The sequence below is a fragment of the Chiloscyllium punctatum genome, chromosome 1 (genome assembly GCF_047496795.1).
Source record: "Chiloscyllium punctatum isolate Juve2018m chromosome 1, sChiPun1.3, whole genome shotgun sequence".
Classification (NCBI taxonomy): Eukaryota; Metazoa; Chordata; class Chondrichthyes; order Orectolobiformes; family Hemiscylliidae; genus Chiloscyllium; species Chiloscyllium punctatum.
The window spans coordinates 115,839,294-115,857,888 of NC_092739.1; the positions used below are offsets into that span (position 1 = coordinate 115,839,294).

The 18,595-nt window shown below is 41.3% G+C and overlaps 1 protein-coding gene across 5 annotated transcripts in view; it reads right to left on the reverse strand.

Annotated features, from left to right (window-relative positions):
- tpgs2 (tubulin polyglutamylase complex subunit 2) overlaps nt 1–18,595 on the reverse strand; it is a 56,000-nt gene that overhangs the window by 33,918 nt on the left and 3,487 nt on the right. For 4 of the 5 annotated variants that reach the window (XM_072572904.1, XM_072572896.1, XM_072572881.1 and 1 more), the window contains exon 2: nt 13,132–13,211. In XM_072572904.1, the coding sequence (XP_072429005.1) occupies nt 13,132–13,211 (80 nt within the window). Of the gene's footprint in view, nt 1–13,131; nt 13,212–16,246; nt 16,384–18,595 lie in introns of all 5 variants that reach the window. The other variant, XM_072572886.1, reaches the window with a different exon arrangement.

Below are 18,595 nucleotides of genomic sequence, written 5' to 3' on the forward strand. Positions count from 1 at the left end.
AAGAGAGACATCTGAATCAGACAGTGATAGGAGCTCGATAGACAATACGGCACAAAGGGGCCAGGCAACTCTGTGCACAGACCAAGGTAAGAAACCTGACTTTTAAGTATTGCCTTGGTGGCCGGGATTGAGTTTTAGTAGTTAATAAGGGACTAACGAAGGAACTCAATATGGGTTGTGCCGTGGGTAAGGAAAAAGCCTCCGGGAAAAACAAAAGAAGGAAAAAGCAATGGAATTGGAGGCGGGGTCCATTACAACATACCTCCAGAAAGTCCTTTGGGCAGGATGTTGTGGAATTGGCAAAATAATACTTGTACAGGGGAAAAAGATGATTAAATATTGTTGTTTCATATGGACTAAGGAATCCATTCTTCGTCCCGCCTCTTTTGGCCAAAATTTAGGTCGGACAAAGACTGGGTTTGTAAATATCTGAATTTATTTGTCAATGAGTGAGAGAGAGAGAGAGAGAATGTACAGCTGGTCGAAAGTTTAACCCTTTGTGATTTGGTTTGAATGCACATTTGTTTGTTGGTGATTGAATGTTTGCGTTTTATTCCCTGGAGCTTGAGTTCCGGGACTGTTTTGAATCTGATTCTTATTATGGAAACTTAACATGATTTCTTTAAAGGTTAAGGATTCTATAGAGTTTATGAAAAAAAAGAATGATAACTCCTGTTCTTCTTACAGGTCACGACTGCCTTACTATCAGTTTCTAACTAATCTCTTTTATCTTTGCATGAAAGCGATTTATGGAGGACAGTTGAAGTTTCAGTTCAACATTAGATTGTAGTAAAAACAAGATCCTATGGTTAATATCTGTGACCTTGGATTCGGCCATTGTTCATGCATTAGAAGTTTTTTCTTTAAACTTGAATAGACAAATAATTTTAAGGCAGCTCTGATTATTTCAAGACCTATAGTATTGTAATTGAGCAATGATTGGTCAGGACTACTTAAGAAAACTAATTTTGGATTTAAATTAAGGGACTAAAACTGGGTGATTACACTGGATTTCAAAATTGAGAACTGTATGCATTTTACATTTTGAATATTAAATACTGAATAAATGAACGTAAATATATAAATATATTTACAAATTTGGAACAGGCTTTAAAGTTAGTCAAGCATGAATTGATGAATTGGTGTTTGAAGTTATGGGGAGCTAGAAATATTGCAATATTTCATTAAAAAAAAAGAAAGAGGGGAAGAACGTAATGACTTATCCCCTTCGGGAGGTACCAATAGGGGACAAAGATTGGGTTTGTAAGTGCCCCCCTCAGCAGTGGGGAAGTCAGGACATTTAAAAAAAAAGAAATGAAGGTCCTGGTTGAGGATCTGGTAGGGTTGTCTGAACAAACTGATCAATTTTTGGGGCCCAGTCTGTATACCTGGGCTGAGTTAATGTCTATTTTGAATATACTATTTACTGGGGAAGAAAGGGGACTTATATGGGGAGCAGCCATTAAAATATGGGACAGGGAACATCCGATTGGAGATGGGGATGCTGGACAGGGAGAGGTGAAGTTTCCCCTCAGAGACCCCCAGTGGGAAAATCAAAATCCGGAGCATAGAGAAGAAATGAGGGAATTGAAAGACCTGATTCTAAAAGGAATAAAAGAGGCAGTTCTGAAGTCACAGAATTTGACTAAAGTCTTTGAAGTTAGACAGGAGAAAGATGAGACTCCTTCAGCTTTTTTTTTTTGCAGAGATTAAGAGACTCAATGTGGAAATATTCTGGAATGAACCCTGAGAACCCAGTGGCACAGGGTCTTTTGAAAGTACATTTTTGTGACAAAGGAATGGCCAGACATACAGAGAAAGATACAGCAAATAGAAGGGTGGAGTGAAAAGCCATTAGATGAATTGTTAAGAGAGGCACAGAAAGTGTTTGTAAAGAGAGAGGATGAGAGACAGAAACAGAAGGTGAAAATGATGGTAGCTGCGGTTGATGAGGTAGTTAAAGAAAAGAGTGGAACCAATATTGAGCAACTGGAGCGGTGGGTGGCAGCATGTAGGACAGAGAGGAAGGGGGAAAGGGAGAGAGAGAGAGAGAGAGGACAAGGGGGAGTATTTGATAGAGGGTTCGAGCGACAGGGGCAGAGCTGGAGGTCTCCACAGGCAGGATGCTATTATTGCGGAAAGATAGGGCATTTTAAGCGGGAATGTCCGGCTCTGAAAAGGGAAGAGAGGGCAATTCCGCTTATGAATTTTGATGAAGAATAGGGGTGTCAGGGGTTCCTGCCCTCGGGGGCCCACCAGGAACCCTTGATAAACCTGAAGGTGGGACCCTATAAGGAAGAGGTAGTCTTCCTAGTAGATACGGGGGCAGCACGGTCATCGCTGAATTTTAAACCAAAGAAAGTAGGAATGTCAACACGGTCAATTACTGTTTCGGGGTTAAAAAGGGGAAGGATTTACTGTTCCAGTATTTGAACCTATGATGATAGAAGGTCCTAAGGATAGGGTCACAGGGGAACTGTTGTATATCCCTGATATAGGAAGTAACTTATTAAGGAGAGATTTAATTATCCTCTTAGGACTGGGGATTGGAATTCAGGAAAAAGAATTAGTTGTACAAAAGGCAATGTTGGCAGAGGATGTGGAGAGAGAGATAGGCCCTATTGTATGGGCTAGGGAAGGGAATTGTGGAAAACTACAGATCCCCCCCCTTGAAATAAATTTAAAAAGGAAAGGGGATGTTGTCTGTGAGCGACAATATCCCATTTCCATTGAAGGTAAACGAGGACTGCAGCCAGTAATTGAAGGATTGATTAGAGATGGATTGTTGGAGCCATGTATGTCTCCTTATAATACCCCAATACTACCAGTGCGGAAATCCGATGGAAATTATCGATTGATGCAGGATTTGAGAACATTAAATCGAACAGTACAGATCAGGCACCCAGGGTGCCAAACCCCTCTACGTTATTAAGTGAGATCCCTCATGACCACAAATGGTTTAGTGTGATAGATTTAAAGGATGCCTTTTGGGCTTGTCCCTTGGCAGAGGAAGGTAGGAATTTGTTTGCCTTTGAGTGGGAAGACCCTAAGACAGGACAGCAACAGCAATACCAGTGTACTGTGCTTCCCCAGGGGTTTACGGAATCCCCGAATTTATTTGGACAGATGTTAGAACAAGTATCGGAGAAATTTAGCAGCCCCAAGGGGACTACCCTGTTGCAGTATGTAGACGACCTCTTAGTAACAGGAAAAAGAAGAGAAAGAGTAGTAGAAGCCACTAACAAATTATTGAATTTCCTGGGCCAGCAGGGACTGCGGGTATCTAAAAACCAACTACAATATGTGGAGCAAGAAGTGAAATACTTGGGACATTTAGTTAGTGAGGGAAAGCGAAAGATAAGCCTGGAACGGATAGAGGGAATAGTGGGAATGCCGCTGCCCAGCACTAAAAGGGAGTTACGCAAATGTTTGGGTCTCACGGGTTATTGCAGATTGTGGATTGATTCCTATGCACTGAAGACTAAGAAATTATATCTCAAACTATTAGAGGGGGAACCAAAATGTCTAAGTTGGGATGATGAGGCAAAAGAGATCTGATCCATGCCCCCGTGTTAGCCTTACCTTCCCTCTTTGCTACCGTGGATAAGGGAATGGTTTTGGGAGTATTAACCCAGAGGTGGGGGAAGGGATTAGTACATGAAGAATTGATTAAACGGGTCTTGGAGTCCCTATTACTTCCCCGAGAAATAGCAGTAGTGCATGTAAATGGTCATCAGAAAGGAAATGAACTAGAGGTTAGGGGAAATAGATTAGCCGATGAGGTGGCTAAGGAAGCAGCCCTGAACCCACAAGAATTGGTGATACATTCCCTAATACCTACTGTCCCAGGTCCTTGGGAAGCTCCTATATTTACTGAAAGCAAAGAAAATGAATTGAGAGATTTAGGAGCTGTAAAAACAGCAGACGGGCCTTGGAGGTTACCTGATGGAAGGGAAATGTTAAACAAAATGATGATGCGAGACATTATGGCTGTCCTACACCAAGGCAGCCATTGGGGAGTACAAGCAATGTGTGATTTAGTTCTTAGGGAATATGGATGTAAAGGAATATATACAATTGCTAAACAAATATGTGAGGGATGTATCATATGCAGAAAGGTAAATAAGAAAGTCTTGAGAAAACAGACCCCAGGAGGAAGAGATCCAGGATTGAGACCTTTCCAGAGTATACAAGTAGATTATACTGAACTCCCCAGGGTAGGCAGACTAAAATATATGCTGGTCATAGTAGATCATTTATCTGGTTGGGTTGAGGCATACCCCCTAGCTACCGCCACTGCGAGTGGGGTGTCTAAAACAATATTGGAGCACATAATTCCCCTATATGGGCTCGTGAACCATATTGATTCCGACCAAGGAACTGACTTTACCTCTAAAGTGTTACGGGGGGGTAATGAAAGGGTTGGGAATTTCCTGGGAGTTCCATACTCAATGGCACCCGCCATTATCGGGAAGGGTTGAGAGAATGAACCAAACACTCAAACGATAGCTCTCTAAATTGATAATAGGAACCAGACTCCCTTGGATCAAATGTTTACCTATAGCTCTCTTGCGAGTACGAACAGCCCCAAGGAAAGATTTGGGACTATCCCCCTGTGAAATCTTATTTGGATTACCTTACTTGGGAACGAATGGAGAATTGCCAAGTCCCGAAACTAAAGATTTGTTTTTAAAGAAGTATATACTGGGTTTGTCCTCCTCTTTGTCTTTCCTCAGGAAACAGGGTTTATTGGCACAGACTCCACCCCTTGAATGCACCATTCATCCCATCCGGCCGGGAGATTGAATCTTAGTAAAATCATGGACAGAGACTAAATTGCAGCCGGACTGGGAAGGGCCGTACCAGGCTCTTTTGACCCCTGAAACAGCGATAAGGACAGCAGAGAAAGGCTGGACTCACTACACTCGGATCAAAGAGCCAGTGGACCCTCCAGTTGAGGAAGAAGTCTGGACAGCCGAATCAACGCAAGATTCGCTGAAACTCAGGCTAAAGAGACTTTGAGTAACTGATTATACAGTGGCGACGCGAGCGCGGGATTATTTCTGTAAGATTGTATATTCAGCATGATGTTTAGAATACTGGGAATGCTGCTAGAGATATGATGCTAGCCCTTTTAGTATTGGGATTTTGTCAAATATCATTTTCATATGTATTATTAACGGTCCCCAAGTCTGATAATCCACAAGTAATAGACGCTGATGTATGCAGCTTAGTAAATTGTGGGGATGTAGATAATCAGAGACAGTACCGCAGCTCTGAGATACATCTTAAGTCCTATGGGGATAGCCTTGGGGATGGTACTTAGTATAATGGTCTCGTCACAGTACACCGGGCCCCCTTCCGATCAGCTCGTGATTGTCCTGATAAAAAGTGTAACCCAATATACCTAATGATAAGGAAAACCACATGGCACGAAACAATCCTGGTGGGGGGGTGGGGGGGCACCTATGAGATACAATGAAATGAAATGTTTGGGATAGAAATGAAAGCAAATGGGAAGGATTTCTTGGGCTATTGTTTTTGAATTAGCGTAGGACAGGGAAAACGGGTAGAACTACTGGGTAATAAGATACAATCTTTCACCCCTCCCGATGATCCTAAAGTAGTAAAATTTATAGAGGTAAAGGACTTGAAACAGACCATTGAAATAGAAACTGGGTACGGGGATGCAAATGCCTGGGTTGAATGGGTAAAGTATACTGTGAAAAGTCTGAACAAGAGCAATTGCTATGCATGTGCCTCCGGTCGGCCAGTGGCCCAGGTGGTTTCCTTTCCGCTCGTGTGGAAGTGAGACAGGAAGGGCATGAAATGTATGATAGCCCTGTATCAGGATGAGACTGCGTGGAATGATAGGAATTGTACCTCCCTATCTCTGATGTTCCCTCCCTTGGAGAAGAAAGATGTAAAAGTTCCCCCCCCTGTTTTCTGCCGTAGTTGGAAATCACACATCGTGTGTGTAGACGAGGTACAAGTCAGTCGAAAGATTTGGGGGAGCTGAAACTATGTACAGAGATTAAGAATGTCACCGAAACGGAGAAGGGAGGGAACTACTCAGCATTAAAGGTTCCCCGAGCGGATCTGTGGTGGTACTGTGGAGGCAAAATATTGAGACCCACGCTACCTCCAGATTGGAGAGGGATATGTGCAATTGTACAATTGGCAATTCCATTTACCCTGGCATTTGAGAAGGAAAACAAAGGAGGGAAAAAGGGAAGGGGTAAGAGATTACTGTTAGACACTTCTTTCGATGACAGGATTTATCTTGATTCGGTAGGAGTCCCTAGGGGGCTACCTGATGAATTCGAGGCTCGTAACCAGATTGCAGCAGGCTTTGTGTCAGCTCTCTTTTGGTGGGTAACAATTAATAAAAATGATCATACCCTGTATATGAGGGCTCACCCAAAGACTGATTGAAACAGCCTTGATGAAGGTGCCCCTAAAAGAAAAATGCAGAAGATAACAAATGGTAATTAAAGAAAAGGGGGAAATTGTGGGATATAGGTGAATTAATGTTACTTCTGCAATTATGCAATTCCATCTTACAAAGGAGGTGAACTCACACCAGTGTGTAATTGTTTTAGCCAAGAGCTGAGTCAACAAGAATGGAAACGATGTGGAGGAAATATATAATTGTTTTTGTATTAGCTAAAACTCTATGTCAGAAGGTAGACATTATGGGCAAGTAGATAAGATGTTGTGAGGGGATGAAGTTAAGCTAGATGCGCCTGTACAAACAGTAGATATAAACATGTGCTTCCCACTTTTACAAAAACACAGGAACAAACCCCAATTAAAAGGGTCATAGGGATCAGAACGGCCTCGGGAAAGACACAGATGAAGGGGGTAGATAATGATGAAGAAAGGATAGGCCTAACAATGACCTATAGCAGGATAAGAGACCAGAAATAAGCATTTTATCACAGACAAGGCCGGATAAGGCAAGAGGTAAACAGGGGTAATGGGGGCCGGTCTTAGGGAAGTGGACGATGTAAGCAGGGGAGGGAGCAGTGTAAAACAATAGACATCAAATCATATAAATGTTATGTATGAATTGAATTTAGTGTGTGTATGTCCCTTGCCTTGAGAAAGTGACAGCACACCCACTTGCAAGTGTAAAATAAATGACACTACTGATTCAGATCTTGTCTCGGACTGAAATTATTGAAGTGAGTGGGCTTTGTTTCTCACAAATGCATTATCTGGGCCAACATTGCACCTATTGTTACAATTCACTTGAGAATGTAACTTTAAAAAAAAGTTCTGGGATTTACATATGTAAGAACTGAAACCAATATGGTCATTCTAAAAGATGAGAGACTTAAACAATCTAGTCTTTTTCAATATATTATTTCAGTTACATCACACTGTAAGCCATTGCTAATAAATTCTGTCTTAATGTTCTTATACTCCATAACCACCTGATGAAGGAGCAACTAGTGTTTCCAAATAAACCTGTTGCACTATAACCTGCTGTTGTGTGATTTTTAACTTACACCCCAGTCCTAGACTGGCACCTTCAAATCATAGTTTGCAGTGTCATTGTTGTTAGCAAATTGGGTCTGTTATCCGTTTGGGCTGGTCATGGTCAAGGGATATGTCCAATTACAGTCCGGGGAGTCAGCAGTCCTGGTAGGGGACATTGCAAGCAGTAAAAAATGAATTACATACCATTGCTACAATTATAAAATGGGTGAGACAACAACCTGGGTCGGTGAAATTAGCATCAATTTGATGTGTGAAAATGTGAATCCAAATCTGCTAAATTCTAGGACATTGAAGGGTCAAATACACAAAGAATGTGTTTGCAAATTCCAATAATTTCATTTACTCTGTTTGCACTGCAAATATGCAAAGTGCTTAAGGTTCAAATGCTGGTCAAAGCTGATTTGCATCATGCCGCTGGTCCTTGTAAATTGAACATGGCAAACATCAGCAAAAAGCAGTAATGACTTATTTAACCATGATGCTATGTAATACAATTCTATATTCTGGATGTACAGCATGATGCTCTATCATTTAAAATATTGTATTGGCAGCAGTTACAAGTGCTTTGTTAAAAGTGAAAAATGTCACAAGGCTAAGCAACCATCAATACAATTGTTCCTTTGACAGAATGCTTAGATTTGTTAATTTTTTTGGATTAGTAATGCACTGACATCTTCTATTTATTATAGATGTTTTCTCTCAAGTTTAGTATACCAAGTGAGAATTGTTACGACACGGGATTCCAAAAGGCATCACTTTAAATTGATATAGCTCAATTGTTAGCCCAGCCACAACTCTGTTCATGAGTCTTTGAAATGTGGTGAATGCGTTCTTCATTCCAAAGGGCATCACTTTAAATTGACATAGACCACTTGGAGATACAAACGCAGAAATTTATTTCACTGTCTCTGATAAAGCTACCCGCCAGTAATAATGCAGTAAGTCGCACTTGGTGATGTAACTGGCTTGTCCGATTTTCTCATATCGTCCTCCAATCTAAGAGTTCGATATCAGTCTGATTTTGTAATGGTGTTGACCTTCCGATAATGTACCCTGAATCATTGAGTCCCATCCAGTTTGGGGACTAAGACGATCGGTAAACTCCACTCGTCCTGGTTTGATGATATCCTCTTCAAGAATGGCCTCCACCTCCTTCTGGACCTGTCTGAATTTGAACGGATTAAACCGGTAGGGGTGTTGTTTTATTGGAGCAGTATTCCCTTCGTCTACTTTATGTACAATAGCATTAGTCCTCCCTTTCTTACATATGTCCATATACTGCAGTAAAAAAAATCTTTCAACTGCGTTCTATGCTCAAGAGCTAGATAGCTTACTAACCTATACCACTCCTCAAGGCACATCAAAATTCACATCACCTAGATTTGATTCCTCACTCTGCGAGGCAGTAACTAACACCTGTTTCTCCAGTTCTTTCTCTCTACTAATAACATGGTTTCAACATGTTCACATGACATACCTGATGCCTTTTCTTTTTCTATCTGGCATCTTTTCTAGATAGTTCACTTGACTCAATTTTTCCTCAATTTGATAGGGGCCACTAAACCTGGCTTTGAAGGGATCTCCTATTACTGGTAACAGCACTAACAAATCTTCCCCTCGAGAAAACGTCTGGGTCTCAGAGCTTTTGTCTGCCACCTGTTTCATTCTACACTGTGCCTTCTTTCAGTGCTGTTTACCTAAGTCACCTACTTGATTTAGTCTCTCCCTCACCTCCGATACATAATCTAAGTGTGAGATTTCTGATTTTGGTCCTGTCAATTTTTCTTTAATTAATTTTAAAGGGCCTCTCACTTCATGCCAAAATATTAACTCGAAGGGATTCATTTGGGGCGTCTCTAATGGCAAACATTACAAATGGGATACCTTTATCCCAATCATGTAATCCTTACAATATGCTCTCGACATGGTCTTCAAGGTCTGATGCCACCTTTCTAAAGCTCCCTGGGATTCAGGATGATAAGCACTGGATTTAAAGTGCTGTACACCTATGCAATCCATAACCTCCTTAAACAACCTAGCAGTAAACTTTGACCCTTGGTCCGAATGAATACCTTCGGGTATCCCATACCGTGTGAAGAAAGCTACTAGTTCCTCTACCACCTTTTTTGCTGTGATACTCCGTAATGGAATTGCCTCCGGAAATCTGGTAGACACATCCATTATGGTTCACAAGTACTGGTTCTCACTTTTAGTTCTTGGGAGGGGACCTACACAATCAATTTTAACCCATGTGAAAGGCTCTTCAAACGCAGGAATTGGCACAAAGGTGCTGGTTTTATTACCGCATGTGGCTTACCTACTATTTGGCACATATGACACATACGGCAAAAGTTCACTGCACCCTCGTGCATTCCAGGCCAATAAAAATGTTTTTGTACCTTAGCCTGGGTCTTTCGTACACCTAGGTAGACCTCTTACAGGCAGTTCATGTGCTACCTGTAACTCCTCCTGCCTATATGATCCTGGCAACAAAATCTGGTGCACTTCAGCCCATTTCTCCTCTGCACTAACCTGCCATGGTGTCTATTTCCGTCTTAGTATTCTATCTTTCAGATAATAACCCTCCTGAATATTCTCTTCCTCCTTTTCGGAGTACGTATCCACATATATATCTTTTATCGCCTTGTCTTGCTGATGCAGGTCTCTTAACCTTTCAGGACTAAACACTTCTGTCTGACTCTCTGCCTGTTCAGGTTTTCCCTGCACCATTACGTCAAACAGGGTGTCTCTAACTGAACCTCAACTCCTTCATTTTTCTCTTTTCTTTTCACTTGATGCTGTGATTTATGAGCGTGGGATCTGATTACTACATAGTCTGGGAAAATACCAGGATACTTCTGCTTTAACCACTCAGTTTATTGGCCTTCCTTGGGCTTTTCCATAACTTGGGGGGGGGGGGGGGGGGGGGGTCACTCCCACCTTGGATCCTACCAAGTCATTCCCAAGAAAAAACTGAATTCTTGGGACTGACACTCCGTCAATCACTTCCACTGTTACTTCTCCAGTCTTGAGTTGGCACTCCAACCTGATCTTACATAGGGGAACACTAAATTTCTGTCCGTCTATCTCACAAATCACCATACTCTTGGGTAACAGATCAGAAAGAGTGCATATGTGCTCATTGCTCATTATCAGTGACTGGTTAGATCCTGTATCTCTCAAAATTATACCTTCTTGTCCTTCTCTCCCTGTTCTTTCTGAGTAAACTTTACCCAGAGGCGGATTCTTTGCAGATATCAGGTACTAGCTCCATACCCAGCTCCTGCCTAGACTGTGCACTCTCCTGCAGCTTCTCTGCTCTTCCTAGGGTCTCTTTTACTACCTTCACTAATGCCACTGGCTTAGCTTCTTTTACCACATTCTTTCCCATAGTGCCTTTCTTTAACGACCAGCACTGTGACTTTATCACATGTACCACTTTACTACAGTGGAAACACCTGAGGCCATTCACCTCCTTTCCACCCTCTTGAGCTTTTTTATTATCCTGTGGTAAATTCTTATCTGTACTCTCTACTCTTGGTTTCGTAGTGTGGGATCTCCCCTTCACTCAACTTCTGTCCCTCACAGGACGGAATTCTGGTCGGATGCTTGTCTTATGCACCAACATGTATTCATCTGCTAATTCTGCAGCCCTTCTCATTTCCTGAACTTTCTGCTCCACCATGTGAATTCTTACCATTTCTGGAAGTGAGTTTTCAAACTCCTCCAGCAGAATAATCTCTCATAGAGCCTCAAAGGTCTTACCTATTTTTAAAGCACACACACCCAACTATCAAAATGACCATGTTTAATTCTTTCGAACTCAACATAAGTCTGACCTGGTTCCTTCTTTATGTTTCTGAACCACTGTCAATATGCTTCTGGTACCAATTCATAGGCACTTAAAATAGCCTATTTAACCTCTTCATAATCTCTTAACCCCTCATCTGACAGTGTGGCAAATACCTCACTAGCTATGCCTACTAGTTTAGTCTGAACTAGCATTACCCATAAATCCTCTGACCACTTCATCTGCCTATCCAATTTGTCAATTGAAATAAAGAAGGCTTCAAAATGTGGAAGAATTTTGACATATCTGTATGCATCATTACCTTCTCTTAAACTCCATCCTGTTAACTTGACTTTGCTGACTAAGTGGCAACTTCTCAAGTTCAATTTCTTTTTTTGCTCAGCTGAGAACCTACTCTCTCTTTCTTTTTCCTCTTCTCTCTCTCTTTCTCACTCCCTTTCTTCTCTCTCTCTTTGCTTAGCTGAGAACCTTCTCTCTCTCTCTCTCCCTCTATCTCTGTTTATCTTCTAACTCCATTTTCCTCAATTGTAATTTGAGATTTTCTACCTCTACTGCACTTGGCTGTTTCTCTGACATACCTAAGTGTTTGAGTAACTCCCTTGCAATTTCAGCCTTACTTTTGTCCTTGGTTAAACCCAAATCTAACTTATTTGCTAAAGCTAAAAGTGTGGTCTTTTTCTTTCCTTCTAAATTTTCTTGGCAAATTGAGAATCATCTTCAAATCCCAGAACATCTTTAGCAATTTTAAGAACCATTTCTCTCACATTTAATTTCATCAACCACAAGTCACCAAAATTAAATAAAACTTAGGTGAGACAATTTGTTTAAAGATCTAACCTGCAAGTGTTGAAATCTGCTGGGATTTTTCCTCCCCCCAAATCCATTTAAATCTGTATAAACCAGTTCAAAACTCTGAAGAAAGCCAAATTGGTGTGACATGTGGTAACCCCCCCCACTACTCATTTAAGCCAACAACACAGAAATGATTGAACCTGTGCTGTAACCTGTTAAAATTCGAGAGGCCAATAACTATCTCAAAGGTCACTACTTAAAGTAAAAATTAACAACTTTTTAAAAACATCTAACAGAGAATAATTAACTAACAACTATTTATAACTCCTTTCTCTAATCTATCTTTTACTTTCTCTTCTATAATACTGGTCCGATTAAACGTTCAATTAAGATTGACCAAAAAATTCAAATTTCAAAACCAGCCAACTGTAGAATCTTCTCTTTGTATCTTCCTCAGTCTTCTTTTCTTCTTCTTAAGGTTCCTGTGTCACAGGTAATTGATAGATAAAGGTACCTTTAAGAGACCTATTCTGCTGCAATCTGCATGTGTTGGTGGCTTCCACAGTGTGGTGCTGGGAAAGCACAGCAGGTCAGGCAGCATCCGAGGAGCAGGAAAATCGACGTTTCGGGCAAAAGTCCTTCATCAGGAATCCTGACAATTTTAATATTGTCAAAATACCAAATTCAAACTTGATTGGAATTTAGTATCTTGGAATATAATTTAAACGGATTGGCCAAATTTGATTTTGTTTTTGTCTCATAGTAAACCAGGTACATTGTAAATTCTCCAGCACTCTGTGTGCTTGCTAGGTCGTTTACTTTCTTAAAAGTTAAAGTACACCTCTACACCTTCATCACACAATAATCAACTTCATTCTTTGCTTAGTAAATACAATTAACTTGATGCTTTTTTGATAGGGACAGAACAATGGAACTTCAAAGTATGATCTAAAATAATCCCTTCAAATAATAAGTCAAGACTATACAATTTAGATCCAAAGTTCAAATGTGAGATTTCTTACCTGTTCCCACGAGATAATTGTATGACGCTCTGCTGGTTCCTTTTCTACATATCTAACTTCTGTCACACCTGGACGACTTTCTAAAAACGTCAAAAGTATTGGTAAATGGGTTTTGTAGACACCTTTATTAGATATTTTCCAATCGACTTGTGCATTCTGCAAAGATATGGGAAAAGGCAGGAGATTGGCACTAGGTAACGGAATTGGTGCAGAAATAATGGCCTGACTGACCACCTCCTGCTCCGTAACAATTGTGATTCTGCATTAATATTTCAGGTCAACAGACTTTCATCAGACCATCTGATGAAGGGCTGTAGTGCAAACAACATGACATTCATGTTATTGGAAACAGCCAAACTCTCTTATACAGACATTTCAATAGAGTTTCTGTTCAAAACTACAAAGAACAAAGATCAGTATGACACAGGAACAGGTCCTTTGGTCCATCAAGACTGCACCAACACATGATTCTTTTCAAAACTAAAACCTTTTGCCTCCATACCCATATATTTCCTGCCTATGTATGCGTCTGTCAAGATGCGTTGCCAATATATCTGCCTCCACCACCTCCTCTAGAGAATTAACATCCTCTGTAAAAAACCTGCCTTTCAGATTTCCTTTAAATTTACCCCCTTTTACCTTAAACCTATATCCCCTAGTAATTTACATTTCTATCCTGGGAAAAAGAATGCAATTATCCATGCCTCTAATAATCCTTTAAAGTTCAAATGAGAACAAACTAAGTTTGTCAAATCTCTCCTCATAGCTAATATCATCTAAAGCAGGCAACATTCTGGTAAACTGGTTCTATATCCTCTTCAAAGCTTCCACTTCCTTCTGCTAGTTTGGCAACCAGAACTGTACACAATATTTCAAATGTGCCCGAACTAAAGTTCTATGCAACTGCGACATATCTGCCAATTTTTATACCCAATGCTCCTGTTTGCCAAAGACATTTCGTGGTCCCTTTTAGCCAATCTAAGTCCTTGTGAGTTATTTCCTGTTAACTTGAGATTCATCAAGGGCTCTGTCTGTCTTCAGTTTCCTAAACCTTACATATTCTGCTGTTTTGGAATCATACAGAGCAGAACGTTCTTTTGAACTAAGCTCTCAATTTCTTGTCATCTAACATTCCCGTATCGTGCATCCTTATCCTTCATTTTCACAGTATCATGTGGATCTTGAACACTAGTCAATTGCCATTTAAAAGACTGCCACATACCAGATGTGGATTTATTCTAAATCTACATTTTACATTCCCCTGTTCCTGCCTAATATTGTTGTAGTTAACCTTCCCTCAATTTAGTACTTTCACATGAGGACTACTCTTATCCTTATCTATAAATTTGAATTAAAACATAAGGAATCATGATCACTGTTCCCGATATGCTTTCCCACTGAAAATTTGATCATTTGGCCAGGCTCATTCCCCAATACCAGGTCTAATGTGGCCCCTCCCCTTGTTGGACTATTTACATATTGTTTTAAAAAAATATCCTGGAACACCTTGCAAATCCCATCCCCATTGAAGCTTTTGGCGCTAAGGGAGTCCTGGTCAATAAGGTGGAAGTTAAAATCACCCACCACGACCCTGTTATTTTTACATTTTTCCATAATCTGTCCACAATTCTATTCCACTATCACTCTTTGGCCATTGGGAGATCTGTAGTACAATCCCAATAAAATGGTTGCACCCTTCAGACTGATAACAATGCTCCTACCTTGTATTTTATATGAATACTATCATGATGATATTTTGTATGATCTTTGTATCCCGCCAGCAGACTTAAAATGGCCAAAGGGACCACCTGACCTTTCATGTTAGGTACATTTCAAGAAACTGATATAGATTAGACCAAAGATAGTCTGACCTGGCATCAACATTTCTCAAAGGCAATGCTGCCAGTCAACCAGGCTCTGTTGGGAAGGCAGTAAAGACCCTTTTATTTATACCATTGAGAATCCTCACAAGTGCAATCATCGAGCTTGAAATGATAACTTCAGCAGATGGATTATATAAACAAAGAGTTCTTACTTTGGCAGACCAGAAGGAAATAGAATTATCAATACAGAATAAACATGGCACGAGGAGGCACTCTCTCTCAAGAAGGCAGCATTGAATGCAGAGAAGACCCTGAGAACCAATAACTTAAAAGAAATTGTAATTTTCTTGATTGCTGATGGTCTAAGACACTAACTATTAACTGCAGTCTCAGGCCAAAATCATGTGCCTCAAAGACACCAAAGGACTCTTTTAAGCCATTTTTTACCTTTGCACTGGACACTATTACCTTTTAACTTTGTGCTTTTGTGTGAAAGTGGGCCCAAGTTACTGCACGCAGGTACTGAGGTTAGCAGGTAAAACAATTGCTCTTTCTTTCACTCAAGAAAATCTTGTAACTTGCGCCTTAACAATAAACTGCAGAAATGATGTGGAGGTGCCAGTATTGGACTGGGGTGGATAAGATCAGGGTCAGAAGTCATACAACACCAGGTTACTGTCCAACAGGTTTACTTGAAATCACAAGCTTTTGAAGCACTGCCCCTTCATCAGGTGAAGTGAAGAAAAGTATACAGGCACAGAATTTATAAGCAGAGATCATTGGGTACAGAGAGCAAAAGATTATACAAATGAAGTGGAGTGTTGATGGGCTGAATAATAAGTCACTGCTGGTGATCAAAAGCATTAGACAATGTGGGCAAAGTGTCAACAGTGGAATAGTAAGTGAAGGGATGACCTATAATCCGATTAGCAGAGAGGTAATTACAAAAAAGTTAAAAATAAAAGTGGTGCTGGAGGCAAACCAAACAGCTAGAATAACATGATAGGTATAAGAGTTGCAAACCAATGGTCTAACCAAAGTAACAAGGAAACCAAAATTGTACAAACTAATTAAGGTAGAGAGATCATAAAGTATCAAGGTGATGGTGTCAAAACAGAAAAATAAGGTAGATTTTACAAATACAGGACAGTATGGCGGGGGTTACATGTAGCATGTCGTGATTCCAAGATCACATTTGAGGCCATCATCATGGGTACGGAACTTGGCTATCAGTTTCTGTTTGGCGATTTTAAGTTATTGCGATTTGGAAGGCTGCCTTGGAGGACACTTACCTGAAGATTGGAGGCTGAATGTCCTTGACCACTGAAGCGTTCTCACATTGGGAGTGAGCATTCCTGGCTGGCGATTGTTACGCGGTGTCCATTTATCCGTTGTTGTAGCATCTGCATGGTCTCATCAACATCCTTGCCTGCAGCATAAGAGGTAGACAACATTGGTCGAGTCAAATGAGTACCTGCCACGTATGTGGTTGGTGGTGTTCCATTTTGTGATGGTAGGAACTATGTCGATGATCTGGCATGTCTTGTAGAGGTTGCTGTGGCAGAGTTGTGTGGTCTACATTGCCCTGAAGGCTGGGTAGTTTGCAGTAAACAATGGTCTGTTTAAGGTTTGGCAGTTGTTTGAAGGCGAGAAGTGGGGAACGTAGGGACAATCTTGGCGAGATGTTGGTTGTCATCAATGACACGTTGGTAGCTGCGAAGAACATGGCATAGTTTCTCCGCTCCAGGGAAGTAGTGGACAATGAAAGGTACTGTATCAGTCGTGCCTGGTGTCTGTCTCCTGAGGAGGTCATTGCGGTTTTTTGCTGTGGCACTTTGGAACCGTTGATTGATGAGTTGAGCATCTTATCCCGTTCTTATGAGGGGCCTTTCAGTGGCTGTAGGTGTCTAGTGCATTCCTCCTTGTCTGAGCAGATCTTGTTTATACATAGGGCTTGTCTGTAGGGGATGGCCTCTTTAGGGTAGAAGCTGGAGAAGTGTAGCATCATGAGTATATACGTGGGTGTGCGGCAGAGTGAAGTACTGAGGTGCCCAGCCTTGATGGAGATGTGTTTGTCCAAGAATGAGACTGATTTTGAAGAGGTAAATCTGATGGTGGGATGAAACATTTTGATATCATTGTGTAGTTGTTTCAGTGATTCCTCGCCATGAGTCCAGAGGAAGAGAACATCGTTGATGTATGTGGTGTATAGCATTGGTTGAAGAAATTTTGCTCAAACTTGGGAATGAAAATGTTGGCATATCGGGGTGTAAACCTGGTTCTCATTGCTGCTCCGCATGTCTGGATGAACCTCATGATGCTGCACTTCTCTATGATAAGAACGGGATATGGTGCTCAACTCATCGATCGCCCGTGCCACAGCCACAAATCACAATGACCACCTCAGAAGACACAGGACACAAGCCTTCAGCACTTCCCTGGAACTGAGAAACGATGTCATGTTTTTCACAGCCTTCAACATGTCATCGATAACGACAGATATCTCACCAAGTTCATCCCCATCTCCCCACTTCTCGCTTGTCAAAACTTAAACAGACCCAACCTTCCGGACAACATCAACCACAACGCGACACAGTCCTGCCACAGTAACCTCTGCAAGACATGCCAGATCGTCACACTTGGGAACACCATCCACTACATACATGGCAGATACTTTTGGAATATTGTATGCAATTCTGATCTCGCTTCTAGAGGAAGGACGTTGTGAAATGTGAAAGGGTTCAGAAAAGATTTACAAAGATGTTTCCAGGGTTGGAGGGTTTGAGTTACAGGGAGAGACTGAATAGGCTGGGGCTGTATTCCGTGGCGCGTCGGAGGCTGGAGGTGACCTTATAGAGGTTTATAAAATCATTGGAGGGGGCATGGACAGGGTAAATAGTTGGTCTTTTCCCTGGGTTAGGGGAGTCCAGAACTAGAGGGCATAGGTTTAGGGTGAGAGGGGAAAGAATTAAAAGGGACCTAAGGGGCAACTTTTTCACGCAAAGGATGGTGCGTGTATGGAATGAGCTGCTAGAGGAAGTGGTGGAGGTTGGTACAAATATAATATTTAAAGGCATCTGAATGGGTATATTAATAGGAAGTGTTTTGAGGGATATGGGCCAAGTGCGGCAAATGGGGCTAGATTAATTTAGGATATCTGGCCTGCATGGATGAGTTGGACCAAAGGGTCTGTTTCCATGCTTTACATCTCTATGACTCATGTGACTTGGCCAACACTGTCTACCTCATACGCTGCAGGCAAGGATGCCCCGTTGCATGGTATTTCATAGAGACCATGCAGATCCTACAACAACAGATGAATGGACACAGCGCAACAATCGCAAGACAGGAATACTCCCTAACGGGGTGCACTTCAGTGGTCAAGATCGTTCACCCTTGAACTTTGGGTAAATGTTCTCCAAGGCAGCCTTGAGATAGACAACAATGCAGAACTGTCATACAGAAACTGATAGCCAAGTTTCATACCAAGGAAGATGGCCTCAACTGTAATCTTGGGATCACATTGTGCTACATGTAACCCCACCATACTGTTTTGTATTTGTAAAATCTTCTTTCGCGTTCTGTTTTCACACCATCACCTCAATAACTTGTTATGATCTCTCCACTTTAATTAGTTTATA